This window comes from Grampus griseus (genome assembly GCF_964374135.1).
Source record: "Grampus griseus genome assembly, chromosome: 21".
NCBI lineage: Eukaryota > Metazoa > Chordata > Mammalia > Artiodactyla > Delphinidae > Grampus > Grampus griseus.
The window spans coordinates 6,701,484-6,718,750 of NC_139015.1; the positions used below are offsets into that span (position 1 = coordinate 6,701,484).

General features: G+C 42.9%; 1 protein-coding gene across 1 annotated transcript in view; it reads right to left on the reverse strand.

Annotated features, from left to right (window-relative positions):
* The window catches only part of MCPH1 (microcephalin 1), a gene marked incomplete at both ends in the record, with an annotated part of 219,396 nt that overhangs the window by 170,486 nt on the left and 31,643 nt on the right, over positions 1-17,267 (reverse strand). The window contains 3 exon segments of the mRNA XM_082680246.1: positions 11,506-11,622; positions 12,543-12,644; positions 14,816-15,985. Coding sequence (XP_082536372.1) covers positions 11,506-11,622; positions 12,543-12,644; positions 14,816-15,985 — 1,389 coding nt within the window.

Genomic DNA, 17,267 nt, shown 5'->3' on the forward strand with positions numbered 1-17,267 from the left:
AAAACCCAAGTGGGTTGAAGATTAGTTAGAACTCTACATGGACTGAATACTAACGCAACTTAAGCGGAAGAAAAAACTTTTAATTAATTTACTTATGCATTGTGGGAATAAGGAAGTATAGCCTTTTAAAATAAACATTGCATACTCCTTGCTTGTTGAGATCTAGTTAGAACATTCCGTTTATTCCACTCCAATATCCCAAGCAATTCACTATCTCAAGGGTCAGAAACAACTGTGCCTGTCACATGAAAATGTACTAGTTCGAAGGAATCCCATGCATCCCGTGATGATGCAAAATGATGCCTATACCTTATGCACTATTCAAACTCCAATTCTTAGGTTTTTACATACTGACCAAAACCCAGCTTCTCAGAGAAGGCAGTTCTGTATTAGAGGAAATAAGTAACCTTAGCTTTGGGGTGAGCCTGAGTTACTCCAGCCAACAGTCTTCAGTACAAAGTTTCAGGTTACAATCTACAAATGACAGGTGGTGATTTTACTCCCCACAGACTTCCACCTGAGACCAACCTCTTGTCATGAAGACACACAAACCAAAAAGAAGATATTCATCACGTGAAATCCAGTCTCGTCAGATGCTAAACGGTGTAGAAACCCTAAGTAGCCAACAATGGAGTGTGAAATGTTTGATTCATCACTGCTACGACTTTACGTTGTGCTCCCTACGCTCATTCTTTCCTCCCCAAATAGTCTGCCTGATGTCTGACTTTGTTGATACTTTGAAGAAGGACTAAGCGTACCAGCCACCACTTACACGGTCTCAGTAGGAGAATTCGCACCTTGACACGAAGGGCACACAGCGGCCTCGGGGATGCTCAGGTCCCGGCCACTGCCGTGCCACACACCCACCTTCCATGTCATCCCCCTCTGTCACTGACGGGCTTATCAACAAATATCTAGTGCTCAGGGGCCGCCCACCAGAGATGCAAAGATACACAAATACTGTCTCTGCCCTTAGGGAGCTCACAACCCAACACAAAATGTAGACATAGAGAAATGAACATGATACAAGGCTAAAATGATTTAAGAGCCATCGGGAATTAAAAATCATATAACATGAGAGTGACTGTTGCGCAGATATTTCCATAAAATAGGATGCTCTGATAAAACAGATCTAATTAAGTTTGGAGGATCTGATTTGAAACTTTTAACTCTTCTTTCAAAAATGGGGTTTTAGCTCAGTGAAAACAAAATGCAGAACAACAATGCTTAAGTATTTCACTGAATTCAAACTAGTTATCTTCAACTTGGGCCCCCAAAATCTTTTAAGGTCAGGTCCTGACCCACCTATACACCCCAATAGTGGATTCCTTCGGAGGCTCGAACCAGTCACATGCTGATCCCACCATCTCCCCAGCAAGCTTATATTTCTCCCTGTGTTTCACTTCTCTCCCAGTCCTATTTCAGTCCCAGGTGACTGCCCAGCCCCGGCGATGGCTGCAGCTAGCTAAATAGAGACCTTACTTGGAGTGGATGGGTTAGTAGGGCACGTGAAAGGACATTCTGCATACAACAGTTCGTGCTAAGATCTAGCTATGCTACGTTTCCCACTTGCACTCATTTTGCCTCAGTTCTAGCTGAGAACAACGAAATAGGCTTTAAAGCACCTTGTAGACATAAAGATCCAGGTTACGTATTACAGCCATTTAAAACTTAAGACAGACTGACATTGCTAATGACATGTTTTCACAATCATGCAGTCACAAAATGATACAAGCAAATAATTTCTTATGTGGTTACATTAAAAGAGCATTTCACAACAGCTACAGTCATTGACTAATATGTTCTCTTTAAGGGTGTCATCAGTAAACCCAAAGCAGCCGAGAGTGCCAAGGAAGGTGAGAACAGGCAGATCAGTGAGCAAACATTGGCCCCATCTTCCTGGCTCCCTACCTCTTGGAGACTCTTTGCTACGGTTGCTCCTTAAGTGGGCTGTCATTGCCTCAAAGGTGATTTCACCATAGCCCATGAAGTCAGCCTTTACTGAAGGGTCCTAGCTCAATGTCCCTTGCTAAGGCCTCCCACCTGAGGTGCAACTTGATAAACCCAACCCCCAACAGACACCTATCATGAACGCCCCCGAGACATTTCGGCTGATGTGCCACGGTCCACCCTGTAGCTGTTCTTCCTTCGACATATCCCAGGGTGATGGGTGTTATCAATCGTCCAGGACCAGTCATAGATCCTAGACTCTTTTCTCTCCCCTCATTTTCATTCTTCATTATATAAGTGATTCATTGCCTCGATTTTCAAAAAAGGATCAAATACAGAGAAAAAGAACTTCACAACCCCAGGCTGTTTATTATTGTTATGTTGCCTGAATTTTCCCCATTCAGAAATTTGTCTGGGTCATCAATATCATCAAATACTGATACATCAAGGTGAGAAAGTGAACTCACTCGCCTCTCAGAGTCAATTAGTTAAATCACTACCTTCCCTCACCCCATGGAAATGAGCAGGATTAAGAGATACTTTTGATACTAAGGGAAGATCTCTCTGGAGGCAGAACCAGGCGAAGGCAGCATGAGAACATACAGTTCAGAAAACCATTAAATTTATTAAGAGAAACTTGGTCCATGAAGACTAGGGGACATGGCTTCCAGATGGCGGAGGAGTAAGACGTGGAGATCATCTTCCTCCCCATAAATACATCAAAAATACATCTACACAAGGAAAAGCTCCTGAAAAACACCTACTGAATTCTGGCAGAAGACCTCAGACTTCCCAAAAGCCATGTGGCTGACAGGGTCTTCATGCTCCAGCGGGGTGTCAGGCCTGAGCCTCTGAGGTGGGAGAGCCGAGTTCAGGACATAGGTCCACCAAAGATCTCCCAGCCCCACATAATATCAATCGGCGAGAGCTCGCCCAGAGATCTCCATCTCAACGCTAAGACCCAGCTCCACTCAACGACCAGCAAGCCCCAGTGCTAGACACCCTATGCCAAACAACTAGCAAGCCAGGAACACAACCCCATCCATTAGCAGAGAGGCCACGTAAAATCAAAATAAGTTCCAAGACACCCCAAAACACGCCACCAGACACAGTCCTGCCCACCAGAAAGACAAGATCCAGCCTCATCCACCAGAACACAGGCACTAGTCCCCTCCACCAGGAAGCCTACACAACCCACTGAACCAACCTTAGCCACTGGGGAAAGACACCAAAAACAAGAACTACGAACTTGCAGCCTGTGAAAAGGAGACCCCAAACACAGTAAGGTAAGCAAAATGAGAAGACAGAGAAACACACAACAGATGAAGGAGCAAGGTAAAAACGCACCAGACCAAACAAATGAAGAGGAAACAGGCAGTCTACCTGAAAAAGAATTCGGAGTAATGATAGTAAAGATGATCCAAAATCTTGGAAATAAAATTGAGAAAATACAAGAAACTTTTAACAAGGACCTAGAAGAACTACAGAGCAAACAAACAATGATGAACAACACAATAAGTGAAATTTAAAATTCTCTAGAAGGAATCAAAAGCAGAATAACTGAGGGAGAAGAATGGATAAGTGACCTGGAAGATAAAATAGTGGAAACAGGGCTTCCCTGGTGGCATAGTGGTTGACAGTCCGCCTGCCTATGCAGGGGACATGGGTTCGTGCCCCGGTCTGGGAAGATCCCACATGCCGTGGAGCAGCTGGGCCCGTGAGCCATGGCCGCTGAGTCTGCACGTCCAGAGCCTGTGCTCTGCAACGGGAGAGGCCACAACAGTGAGAGGTCCGCGTACCGCTAAAAAAAAAAAAAAAAAATAGTGGAAATAACTACCACAGAGCAGAATAAAGAAAAAAGAATGAAAGGAATTGAGGACAGTCTCAGAGACTTCTGGGACTACATTAAATGCACCAACATTAGAATTATAGGGGTCTCACAAGAAGAAGAGGAAAAAAAAGGGACTGAGAAAATATTTGGAGAGATTATAGTTGAAAACTTCCCTAATATGGGAAAGGAAATAGTCAAGTCCAGGAAACACAGAGAGTCCCATACAGGATAAATCCAAGGAGAAACACTCCGAGACACATATTAATCAAACTATCAAAAATTAAATACAAAGAAAATATATTAAAAGCAGTAAGGGAAAAACAACAAATAACACACAAGGGAATCCCCATAAGGTTAAGAGCTGATCTTTCAGCAGAAACTCTGCAAGCCAGAAGGCACTGGCAGGACATATTTAAAGTGATGAAGGAGAAAAACCTGCAACCAAGATTACTCTACCCAGCAAGGATCTCATTCAGATTTGATGGAGAAATTAAAACCTTTACAGACAAGCAAAAGCTGAGAGAGTTCAGCACCACCAAACCAGCTCTACAACAACTGCTAAAGGAACTTCTCTAGGCAAGAAACATGAGGGAAGGAAAAGACCTACAATAACGAACCCAAAACAATTAAGAAAATGGGAATAGGAACATACATATCGATAATTACCTTAAATGTAAATGGACTAAATGCTCCCACCAAAAGACACAGATTGGCTGAATGGATACAAAAACAAGACCCATATATTTGCTGTCTACAAGAGACCCACTTCAGACCTAGAGACACGTACAGACTGAAATTAAGGGGATGGAAAAAGATATTTCATGCAAATAGAAACCAAAAGAAAGCTCGAGTAGCAATTCTCATATCAGACAAAATAGACTTTAAAATAAAGACTATTACAAGAGACAAAGAAGGACACTACATAATGATCAAGGGATCAATCCAAGAAGAAGACATAACAATTGTAAATATTTATGCACCCAACATAGGAGCACCTCAATACATAAGGCAAATACTAACAGCCATAAAAGGGGAAATCGACAGTAACACAATCATAGTAGGGGACTTTAACACCCCACTTTCACCAATGGACAGATCATCCAAAATGAAAATAAATAAGGAAACACAAGCTTTAAATGATACATTAAACAAGATGGACTTAATTGATATATATAGGACATTCCATCCAAAAACAACAGAACACACATTTTTCTCTAGTGCTCATGGAACATTCTCCAGGATAGATCATATCTTGGGTCACAAATCAAGCCTTGGTAAATTTAAGAAAACTGAAATTGTATCAAGTATCTTTTCCGACCACAACGCTATGAGACTAGATATCAATTACACGAAAAGATCTGTAAAAAATACAAACACATGGAAGCTAAACAATACACTACTTAATAACGAAGTGATCACTGAAGAAATCAAAGAGGAAATAAAAAAATACCTAGAAACAAATGACAATGGAGACACGAGGACCCAAAACCTATGGGATGCAGCAAAAGCAGTTCTAAGAGGGAAGTTTATAGCAATACAATCCTACCTTAAGAAACAGGAAACATCTCAAATAAACAACCTAACCTTGCACCTAAAGCAATTAGAGAAAGAAGAACAAAAACACCCCAAAGTTAGCAGAAGGAAAGAAATCATAAAAATCAGATCAGAAATAAATGAAAAAGAAATGAAGGAAACGATAGCAAAGATCAATAAAACTAAAAGCTGGTTCTTTGAGAAGATAAACAAAACTGATAAACCATTAGCCAGACTCATCAAGAAAAAAAGGGAGAAGACTCAAATCAATAGAATTAGAAATGAAAAAGAAGAAGTAACAACTGACACTGCAGAAATACAAAGGATCATGAGAGATTACTACAAGCTACTCTATGCCAATAAAATGGACAACCTGGAAGAAATGGACAAATTCTTAGAAAGGCACAACCTGAAAAGACTGAACCAGGAAGAAATAGAAAATATGAACAGACCAATCAGAAGCACTGAAATTGAAACTGTGATTAAAAATCTTCCAACAAACAAAAGCCCAGGACCAGACTGCTTCACAGGCGAATTCTATCAAACATTTAGAGAAGAGCTAACACCTATCCTTCTAAAACTCTTCCAAAATATAGCAGAGGGAGGAACACTCCCAAACTCATTCTACGAGGCCACCATCACCCTGATACCAAAACCAGACAAGGATGTCACAAAGAAAGAAAACTACAGGCCAATATCACTGATGAACATAGATGCAAAAATCCTCAACAAAATACTAGCAAACAGAATCCAACAGCACATTAAACGGATCATACACCATGATCAAGTGGGGTTTATTCCAGTAATGCAAGGATTCTTCAATATACGCAAATCAATCAACGTGATACATCATATTAACAAATTGAAGGAGAAAAACGATATGATCATCTCAACAGATGCAGAGAAAGCTTTCGACAAAATTCAACGCCCATGTATGATAAAAACCCTGCAGAAAGTAGGCATAGAGGGAACTTTCCTCAACATAATAAAGGCCATATATGACAAACCCACAGCCAACATCGTCCTCAATGGTGAAAAACTGAAAGCATTTCCACTAAGATCAGGAACAAGACAAGGTTGCCCACTCTCACCACTCTTATTCAACATAGTTTTGGAAGTTTTACCCACAGCAATCAGAGAAGAAAAGGAAATAAAAGGAATCCAAATCGGAAAAGAAGAAGTAAAGCTGTCACTATTTGCAGATGACATGATACTATACATAGAGAATCCTAAAGATGCTACCAGAAAACTACTAGAGCTAATCAATGAATTTGGTAAAGTAGCAGGATATAAAATTAATGCACAGAAACCTCTTACATTCCTATACACTAATGATGAAAAATCTGAAAGAGAAATTAAGGAAACACTCCCATTTACCACTGCAACAAAAAGAAAAACACACCTAGGAATAAACCTACCTAAGGAGACAGAAGACCTGTATGCAGAAAACTAGAAGACACTGATGAAAGAAATTGAAGATGATACAAACAGATGGAGAGATATACCACATTCTTGGATTGGAAGAATCAACATTGTGAAAATGACTATACTACCCAAAGCAACCTACAGATTCAGTGCAATCCCTATCAAACTACCAATAGCATTTTTCACAGAACTAGAACAAAAAAGTTCACAATTTGTATGGAAACACAAAAGACCCCGAATAGCCAAAGCAATCCTAGAAAGAAAAACAGAGCTGGAGGAATCAGGCTCCCAGACTTCAGACTATACTACAAAGCTACAGTAATCAAGACAGTGTGGTACTGGCACAAAAACAGAAATATAGATCAATGGAACAGGATAGAAAGCCCAGAGATAAACCCACACACATATGGTCAACTTATTTTTGATAAAGGAGGCAAGAATATACAATGGAGATAAGACAGCCTCTTCAATAAGTGGTGCTGGGAAAACTGGACAGCTACATGTCAAAGAATGAAATTAGAACACTCCCTAACACCATACACAAATATAAAATCAAAAGAGATTAAAGACCTAAATGTAAGGCCAGACACTATAAAACTTAGAGGAAAATATAGGCAGAACACTCTATGACATACACCACAGCAAGATCTTTCTGACCCACTTCCTAGAGAAATGGAAATAAAAACAAAAATAAACAGATGGGACCTAATGAAACTTAAAACCTTTTGCACAGCAAAGGAACCCATAAATAAGATGAAAAGACAACCCTCAGAATGGGAGAAAATACTTGCAAACGAAGCAACGGACAAAGGATTAATCTCCAAAATATACATGCAGTTCATACAGCTCAATATCAGAAAAACATACAATGCAATCCAAAAATGGGCAGAAGACCTAAATAGACATTTCTCCAAAGAAGACATACAGATTGCCAACAAACACATGAAAGGATGCTCAACATCACTAATCACTAGAGAAATGCAAATCAAAACTACAATGAGGTATCACCTCACACCAGTCAGAATGGCCATCATCACAAAATTCAGAAACAGTAAATTCTGGAGAGGGTGTGGAGAAAAGGGAACCCTCTTGCACTGCTGGTGGGAATGTAAATTGATACCAGCTACTATGGAGAACAGTATGGAGGTTACTCAAAAAACTAAAAAAAGAACTACCATATGACCCTGAAATCCCACTACTGGGCATATACCCCGAGAAAACCATAATTCAAAAAGAAGCACGTACCACAATGTTCATTGCAGCTCTATTTACAATAGCCAGGACATGGAAGCAACCTAAGTGTCCATCAACAGATGAATGGATAAAGAAGATGTGGCACATATTATATACAAAAGAATATTACTCCGCCATAAAAAGAAATGAAATTGAATTATTTGTAGTGAGGTGGATGGACCTAGAGACTATCATACAGAGTGAAGTAAGTCAGAAAGAAAAACAAATACCGTATGCTAACACATATATATGGAATCTAAAAAAAAAAAAAGGTTCTGAAGAACCCAGGGGCAGGACAGGAATAAAGATGCAGATGTAGAGAATGAACCTGAGGCACGGGGAAGGGGAAGGGGAAGCTGGGACGAAGTGAGAAAGTGGCATGGACTTATATACACTACCAAATGTAAAATAGCTAGCTAGTGGGAAGCAGCCGCATAGCACAGGGAGATCAGCTTGGTGCTTTGTGACCACCTAGAGGGGTGGGATAGGGAGGGTGGGAGGGAGATGCAAGAGGGAGGAGATATGGGGATACATGTTTATGTATAGCTGATTTACTATGTTGTACAGCAGAAACTAACACACCATTGTAAAGCAATTATACTCCAATGAAGATGTTACAAATAAAAAAGAAAAGAAACCTGGTCCATGTTTTGTCCAGGGCAGAGAAATACAAAATAAACTTATTCCCGACAATCTATCCTCCTGCACAGCCTACTTTCCTACTTCCAAGACACAGAATTAAGACTAATAATATTGTTACTAATAATATATTAAAGCAATTAATATTTACAGGTACAAGACACTCTAAGATCAACTATATCGAAGAAAAAAAGGCTTCTGAAGGCTGATTTTTAAGAATCTATAATTTTAACAATAAAGGCGTATACTAATCAATAGAAAATGTTAACGCGGTCCCAGTGGGAAATTTCTTCTGAGCTCCTAAAATCTGAATAATGAATTATTTAAGAACAATGTAGAATGCAGAATATTAAAACTGTGGAAAGAGCCTTAAAAGACTCCCAGGAAAAATCCTTTCCATATATACTTTTGGGATTTGGATACGTGCCAGTTCACAAGTTCTATACAAGCAATACTCAGGTGACAATACACACACACACACACACACACACACACACATTCATTTGCTAAAATATCAAGTTCACTTTGTTAACCAAGAAAACAAAAATAAAATCTAATGATGATCTTCAAAAGATGATGTGGAATCTTTTCCTTTATAATCATTGTAGAGATAATTAAAATCTGGATTTTAAATACGTATATCAGTTTTAATACCATATAACCTCTCCCATTGGGGGTCATCTCTCCATCTTTTGAATTGCCTGATCCTCATATATGGATTAACTTGACTCCGTCTTCCCTGCATGTCTAAGCTCCTGAAGGGAAATGGACAGAGCTTTACATCATTAACTCTCCTTGTGCTTATGTGCTGGACATAGGTGATTAGCGAATAAATGAATAAATACACAAATAAACAAATCAAGCAGTCAAATAATCAGTGGGTTCTAATATCCTCCTTGTAGCCACATAGGTTGAGTAACTTACGTCAAGCTGTTAGGATTTCTTACCTCCAGTGAGTGGTCTGGCAGGTTCTGGAGAAGAGGGTGTGGAGAAACACTCTTCTGAATATATTTGTATTTTACTTGAATTACCCAGAAGTACAATAATTAATCTTCAATTTTAAATACTTAAGGGATACATGTACACGTATGCCTACCTACTTGGTACAATAGTAAATCATACTTTCTCTTAAATGAAGAAATATTCAGAATATACAAAATGTTCTACACTGAATAAGAATACGTAAGTGCCTATAATTTGCTGGGCTTTGCTTTCGTAAAACATGTATGAAATATTTTTAATTAATTCAATTGAAAATGGTATATCTGCTGATGACTTCAGTGAGATGTATCAACTACATCAAAATAAGATTATCACTTTCTCAAAAGGCTGCAAAACAAATCTGAAATTATAAAAGCAATTCTTCCCTGCCTGGGGTTACAAATGAAGAAATATACAAAATACCTTCTACAGACAATTACTATAGCATTTTTGCCTGTAATTCTCCAGCAATTAAAGTGATAATCCAGATAAATCCGCTACTGAAGCATGTTAATCACTTCTCTAAGCAGACACTACTATTCATGTCACCTTGTCCTTCAAAGCCAAGACCAAGCCTCATAATCCTTCCCAACTCAGAGACACAGGCAGTGACCACCAACAAACCCACCAAAGCCAGCAGACCCCTCCTGCCATTTCTGTCCCAAGGATTAGTGCACCAAGACAGAGCAGCACAGTGTCGTGAAGGCTGTAAGTTAGCACATTTCATCAGACTGTGTGACATGAAGTACGTGAGCTACTGCTTCCCTATCAAGACACCCCCGCCAGTAGTGGTGAGCTCACAGAAACATCACACTTTAGAGACAACTCCTATAAACCCTCCCGCCCAATACTAGATGCTTTGTTAACTGGCAAAATGGATGAAAGAAATGAGTGGTAACTGGTGATATCATCGGCTTGTTAATCAGAGTAATGGATGCCAGGAATGTTTCTCAGTTAAATTCATGGATTGGCTAGAATATCACAGGGCCCTCCTACCCACATATGAGTAGGGCACGTGCCATAGCTGGTACCCAGGGGTCATATCCAAGACTTGGTCCCTAAATGGTCCTGTAAGAAACTGCAGGGCTGAGGGTTATCTAGTGGCCTGATGCTGCCCAGTTTCCAGAAATGAGCCCCGAGAATCCCGTCTGCCTCTACTAAACCTTTCAGATCAGGTACAGACAGTTAACTTAAAGGACAAGACCGGGGACTTCAGCTTATAGGTCTGATCTGTGGACAGTTCCCCATCTGCATGCCAATCATGTTTTATAATATCTGCGTGTCTGGAGACAGAGCTGGTAGACAGAGCTTGCAGAAGACGGCAAACTAGCCTTCATCAACCTCTACTGGCGACTATGATTCATCCAAAAGAACCTAATAATTGGACATGGCCAATCTGTTTAGATAAGGCACGTGTCTGTGCTGACATGCAATTCCATCATCCACAGCAAAGCCTCTCTCAGACCAAGGGACCACAGTGAGGGCATGGGTGTGGAAAGGATTTCCTTCTGCTCCTGCCGGTGGCCACGCGGCACCCGTGGGACCACTCCAGCCACCTTTGTTACTGAGAAACGAGCATCGGCCAAGCTGTGCGCTAATTCAGGATGATGAATCGGTTTTACCTAGTTGACAGTGAAAACGGACCTCAGGTGGGCATCCGAAGAGCTGTGGTCAGCAATGCCACAGGGGGTGGAAAGCCATTTCCACACGTAAGTGACATCTAGCAGCTTTACATACTTCCTGTCCTGCGGTGCCAGAAGTTAAAACAAGAAGATCTCCATTGTCCTGGTAATTTGATGTGGATGTGTCTCCCACAAGCAAGCTCCAGTTCCAGCAACGTTTTGCAGACCTTGAGGCAAGAGCAAAGGGGATTTACTCAAACCCCACACGACTGCACAGCGGAGGAGCTTCACCTGCTCCAGGAGGACGTGCTACAGGGCACACGCAGCGGACACTAATAAAAGCCTGTAGATCCTTCCGAGGCAACATGTGCTCGATGAAAACCGCCTGCTTCGGGAGTGGTAGGCTATCTGTGTGAAACGGCATTTTCAAAGGTGAAATACGTAAAATCTTATTACACGTCAGCCTTAATAAACATCAGCGATCAATTTTGATGAGATCACTCAATCTGAACCCCAATTAAGTTATTCTTCCCCCAAAGTAGAATTCTACTCTCATTAGACTTGTATTACAAAAAAGTTATACTCAACTTTCAGTTCAGCCGATAAAAATTTTGTAAAAATGTCTTTTTCTCATTGTATAACTACCTATGTACTTTGATTTTGCCTCCTGGCCCACAAAGTCTAAAATATTTACTATCTGACTCATTACAGAAAAATTTCATTGACTCCTGAAACATATTTTAAAATGAGGTAGACCTATTGCTCTGTTGATACTGATACGGAAACGACATATTTTTCAAAAAAACAGATTTTAAGGCAATGGGATAATGTAATCCTACGTATGCGATAAAATCCCCCTAAAACATCTTCTTGCACTTGTGTGTTTGTACACACACACACACATACACACACGCACACACACAATGTCTGGAAGGAAACACAACTGCTGGCTGACTGCCTCTAGCAGACACTCCCAGGGTTACATCTAAAACAAAAATCACAACTGGTTACTCCCTGCTTGAAGCCCGCCAGTGGCTCATCACACTTGAAAACAAAACAAAGCCACCCCAGGCTTGTCGGGGCCTCTCTGACTGTACTTCCTGCCCGTCTCCCTCAGCCCAGAGAGCTGTCGCTATGGTGGCTTCCTTGCGGCGCTTGTGGGCATTTTCTACCTCAGGACATTTGCACTTGCTGCTTCCTCAGGCTGAAACATGATCCCCAGCCACGAGGTACCTGTTCTCCCATGCCCAGGCCTGTGAGCCAAGGTCACCTCCTCCGAGAGGCCTTCCCTAACCTAACCAGCGCCCTTGTCTCACACGGCACGCTACCTGGCATGATGCTGACGTACACCTGCTGTCCCCTCCTCCTCACTAGGATGTAACCTCTGGGGGGCGGGGGCGCTGCCTCCTTCTCTGCCGTCTCCCTGGGAACTAGAAGGGAACCCGGGACACGACAGGTGCACAAAACCCCTGTTAAATGAACTAACAGAAAGGGGTAGATGAGGAGAGTAGGACAGGATGATTTTACCCTTTTTAGCAGTTTCTCTTACACTGAGCATGTATTTGTGTATTTTTATGAAACTAGAGAATGAAAAGCTTAGAAAGAAAACAATTATTGGTTAATATGATTCCAAAGGTTATTCTAAAAATCAGAAGTTTCTCCCTCCATTCTTGTTCTGTTAACGTTTATCACTGAGTGTCTTTGTAACCTCTTCTCACAACCTTTGCTGCACACTATCTATCTTAGACACTGACAAGGGTGATGAGTAAAAGTGAACGGAAACAGAAATTGAAAAAAGACTTTTATTGCAACATAAAAGATTTGCAGAGGTACAGCTTGGAGTACAGAGTGGGCTTCACCGCTTCGCAATTTCGGCATCTACGAATGTCTAAGGTAGCCCGCAGGCCATGTGCTTTTACCTGGGCCGGGGCGGGGGGGGGGGGCTCCCAGAGAGAGGTGGGATGCCAGGTGGACTGACTGTGGACCACCTAAGACATCAGTGGGTCTTTATTTTACCACCATAAAACAAAGACCTAGGTTTAGGATAGACAATAGGTAAGTCTTTTCCTGTCCTATATTCAATGATTTTCTCTCTCTTGGGATGACGTAAAACAAGACCAATCTACATGTCCTTACGTTAGGGAACACAGAATATCTGATTCCGTCTCTGAGATTCAGTTACGCCAGGGCCCTGCCTACAGCCCGTGAGCCCCAGAACCCTCGGGGCCCTGGACATGGCGGTGAGCCCCAGAGCAGGACCATCACACTGTGCACAGCACTGGGGCTGCAGGGTGCTCACACCGCCTGGAAGCAGATTTTTTTTTTTTTTTTTTACTTGACTTATATTTGCATGTCATTAAGCATTATTCAAAAGCTGAAAGAATACACAAGATGAAAACTGAGAACGAGAATGTAAGCTTCAAGAACGGGATAGTCTTAGCTACCAAAATAATTCCGTACACTCACTGTTTTATATTAATTTTAGGCTTGACATGATTTTAAAATAAATATTTTGAAAACACATACTAACCCTAATGGAACGTAAAATATAGTTTTATGTCAAATTTTATATATTTTATAAATACATAATAAAGTTTTATATATATCAGAAAGCTCAGACATAAAAAGAAGGTTAATGATATACAAATTAAATTCTTTTACTGAGATGATTTTGGGGAGTTCATACCCAAGGAAAAGATATGCAATGCATCTGTGATTATATTTCAGTCCATATAACTTCTCCAACTTGAAAAGGGTGGTTAAAATGATTCAAGGAGTAGAGAAATAATGAAGAATAAACTTGGCCTTATCAAAATTTTAACCCAATCTTTAGGTGAAGGTTGTTTAAGTTCAAGATTTCTTCACTTTTGCTTGCTGAAACCTGTCTGTGCTTATCATCAGAAAGTGCAAAACTGTTGCTACTTTTGCTATGACATAGTTCATTACTATGGTTACAACTAAATTACAGATAGGAATATATCTATTTAAATGACGTGCTTAAAGCAAATAAACAGAAATCTAATAAGGCCTGTTACAATGAACTATTTACTTAAAAATACTTAAAAAATTTCTTCATAGCTAAATTGCCCAGTTTCTTCAAAAATAAATATTAACTTGTTTCCACATTTATTTATCTTTTCTTAACAGAATGAATGGCTTACACTCCTCAATTTCCCTTCTAAAATAAACGGCCTCACCATTACAAACTGAGAGTTTTAAAAGACCTCCACTCACGTGCCTCTTTGCACAGTGATGCTGCAGTGACAGGCTGCACTGAAACCAGGAAAAGCGCTCACTCTAGTCCATTGCTCACACAACACATCCAGACATCACCTTTTCTTTTCACCTATAAGACTTAGAGAAATGTATTCCTAATAACAGGTTTGACCAAGGAACCTAGAAATTCCATGGGGCAGTAAGCTGTCTATTCCTCAAGAAGTTAAAGAATTTATCGCTGTAAATATCAAACATACATTCTTTAAAGTTTAATAAAAGGGAAAAAAGGAAATTTTGATTATGAAAAAGTTGTGATAAACGTGGAAGATGGACACACTACTACATATTCTTATAGTGGAGAGACCAGTAAAGGAGGTTCACATACTTTCACTACATCCTCGGGGTAACTCTTCCATTGCCTCTGCAGACTTTTCCACATCCCAGTCGCCTACAAAGTTTAGCTTATCATCACTTTGTGCTTCACTTTCAGGGGAATTCACCATTTTAGAAGGAGTATCTTCTTTCTGTGTGCTTTTTATGTCAATCCATCCTTTCACTTCTTTATTGCTTCCTTTTAAAGACGTAAAATCACCTCGAAGTCCCTTCTGAGGAGTGAGTCCGTTGAGGGTATGGGGAGAGTCACTCCCGCCCGGGCGGGCGTCTCCCCCTCCCCGAGCCTCGGCCCGGGGACAGTCCCCTGGGGTTCCTTCAGCAGCAGGCGTTTCCTTAGAAGTCACGCTGCTCAAGCCCGGATCAGCTCCGTAGTTTGCAGGCTTCTGGAGACGGAAGCCAGCCTTCACCGTTGAGTCGGTACCACCGGCTGACCTGGGGCTTCTGCCGATGCAGGAGAAGTCAGCCCTTTCCAGGAGGCTGGTCCTCTCTCTCCTGGAAAGGCTCCTCATGCAGTGGAGCAGGGCAGGGCCGGCGGGCGGCTGCACCCCGGGAAAGAGGCTCCCCGAGTCCCTCTCCTTGAGGTTATCGGGAGAAAAGTAATCATCGTACGAGGACTCCCCGCGGCCCAGAGTCTCCACGGCAGAGCTGCTCGCACACTTCGGGCTGTTCTCCAGCTGTAGCCGGGGCGCGGGGGGCCACCCGAGGCACCGCCTCTTGCTCAGTCTCTCCTCCGGGGGTGGACTGGAGTTCGCCGACACCCTTCTTCTCGTGGCTGAGGGGCTCTGGGGACATGAAGGGCCCCCGGCGGGCTCATTTGTTACAGATGGCGTAGGAGACAGGCCCCTCTTCTCATCAAACACCCCCTCAGCCGGCTCCCGTGCTGGCTTCACGTCGGGGGTGATGACTTGGCCCGCAGCAACCCTCTGCCGGTGGGTGTCTCCCTTGGAAAGGCTGCCGGGGGGCTGGTGAAGGGTTAACTGACCAAGGGGCCCGGGAGATGCTGGCGGACAGACACTTCTCGTTTTCAACACAGCTGAGGAAGCACACGCAGCGCTTTTACTTTCGTCAAGGAATCCTCCCAGTCTCCTCTGCTGAGTCCCACATCCAGAGCTCCCACAAAGATCGTCAAAAGACAAGCGCAGAACACCAGCAAAGGAGTCCTCTGGAAAACATTAATAAAGAACCAACTTTTTAATGGTTTACATTATTACAAGACTAATTCTCAGTCCGCCCATAACGTGATAAAGCGACCCTCCCTAAGCACGGCTCCTGCTTCAGAAGGGCGTCACCCACACCCGCTTCTCACGGCAGGTGAGGACACTCTCCTGGCCGGCGTTTCTAACCAGGGGACCCGGGCTTCCCCGTGCGCGGGGAACAAGGTGGGGTCGGAGAGGGCGTGGTGCTCTGCATGTTCACACGCCCGGGCGCCTCGCTCCACGAACAGCGTCCGCACCCCGTCACTGAGGCCTCGAGGAGGCCAGGAGTCCGAGAATGAAGGACCACTGCGTTCAGGCTCTAGTCAACCACCATGAACTCGGCTGCCCAGGCTCCTTGCTGCCTGCCAAAGTCCTCACTCTGTATTCAAATTCCAGGAACCGCCTGGCACATCTCAGGGCTCTGGCTCTCCACGCACCTTCCTACACGTTTCTTGAGGGTAACGCGAAGCTCTGCCCAGCTCCCAAAAGCTGCCTTTACACTCCCCCTGCTCCACGTCTGACCTGGATAAGCACTACCCTTCCTTCGAAACCCACCTCGGACGTCAGACCTCTGCAAATCCTCCCAGACTTCACCAGCTCTGGTCTTGCACGTCCTCCTCTGCTACACAGAATTCCACCCAAACCTTTAAGAGCATGTGTGTCACCGCCCTGTGCTTATACTCCTATCTGCCCCCCTCCCTAGCCTAGAGGCCCCCAGCACAGACACTGCTTTCTGGAATCCGGAGCCGTTGGCCCAGCACTGGCTCCTCTGATAGGGGCTCGGCGCTTGCTGAACAGATGGAGGACCCCCAGTTTATAGAAACTCCACACCAGAGGCAACAGAGATGTCTTAACTTACTGACTGACACCACTAAGGCTCTACTTTTAAAGAGGGAGGAGAGGGGCAGCCCCCAGGGAGCAGAGAGAAGCCCAGCGGGCGGGTGGTGCTGCGTGTCTCTAAGTCAGCAGCTGGAAACATAGGACGTGTTTAATTTTAGCAGCTGAATAAGCTTAGCTCACTTTTCAAAAGGCTGGCAAGCAGCATGACACGGCATAAGAGAGTAAACTCTGAAGTCAGACTGCCTACTTCGAAGCCCAGCTCGGCCGCTCACAAATGGTGTGACCTCTTACGAGCTGTCTGACTTCTCGCTGGCCGGACTTTCTCACCGGCAGGAGGGGGACAACGACGGGGCCTGCGTCACGGGGCTAACAGGACAATCAGACAAGATACAGACACGCGAGCAGCGC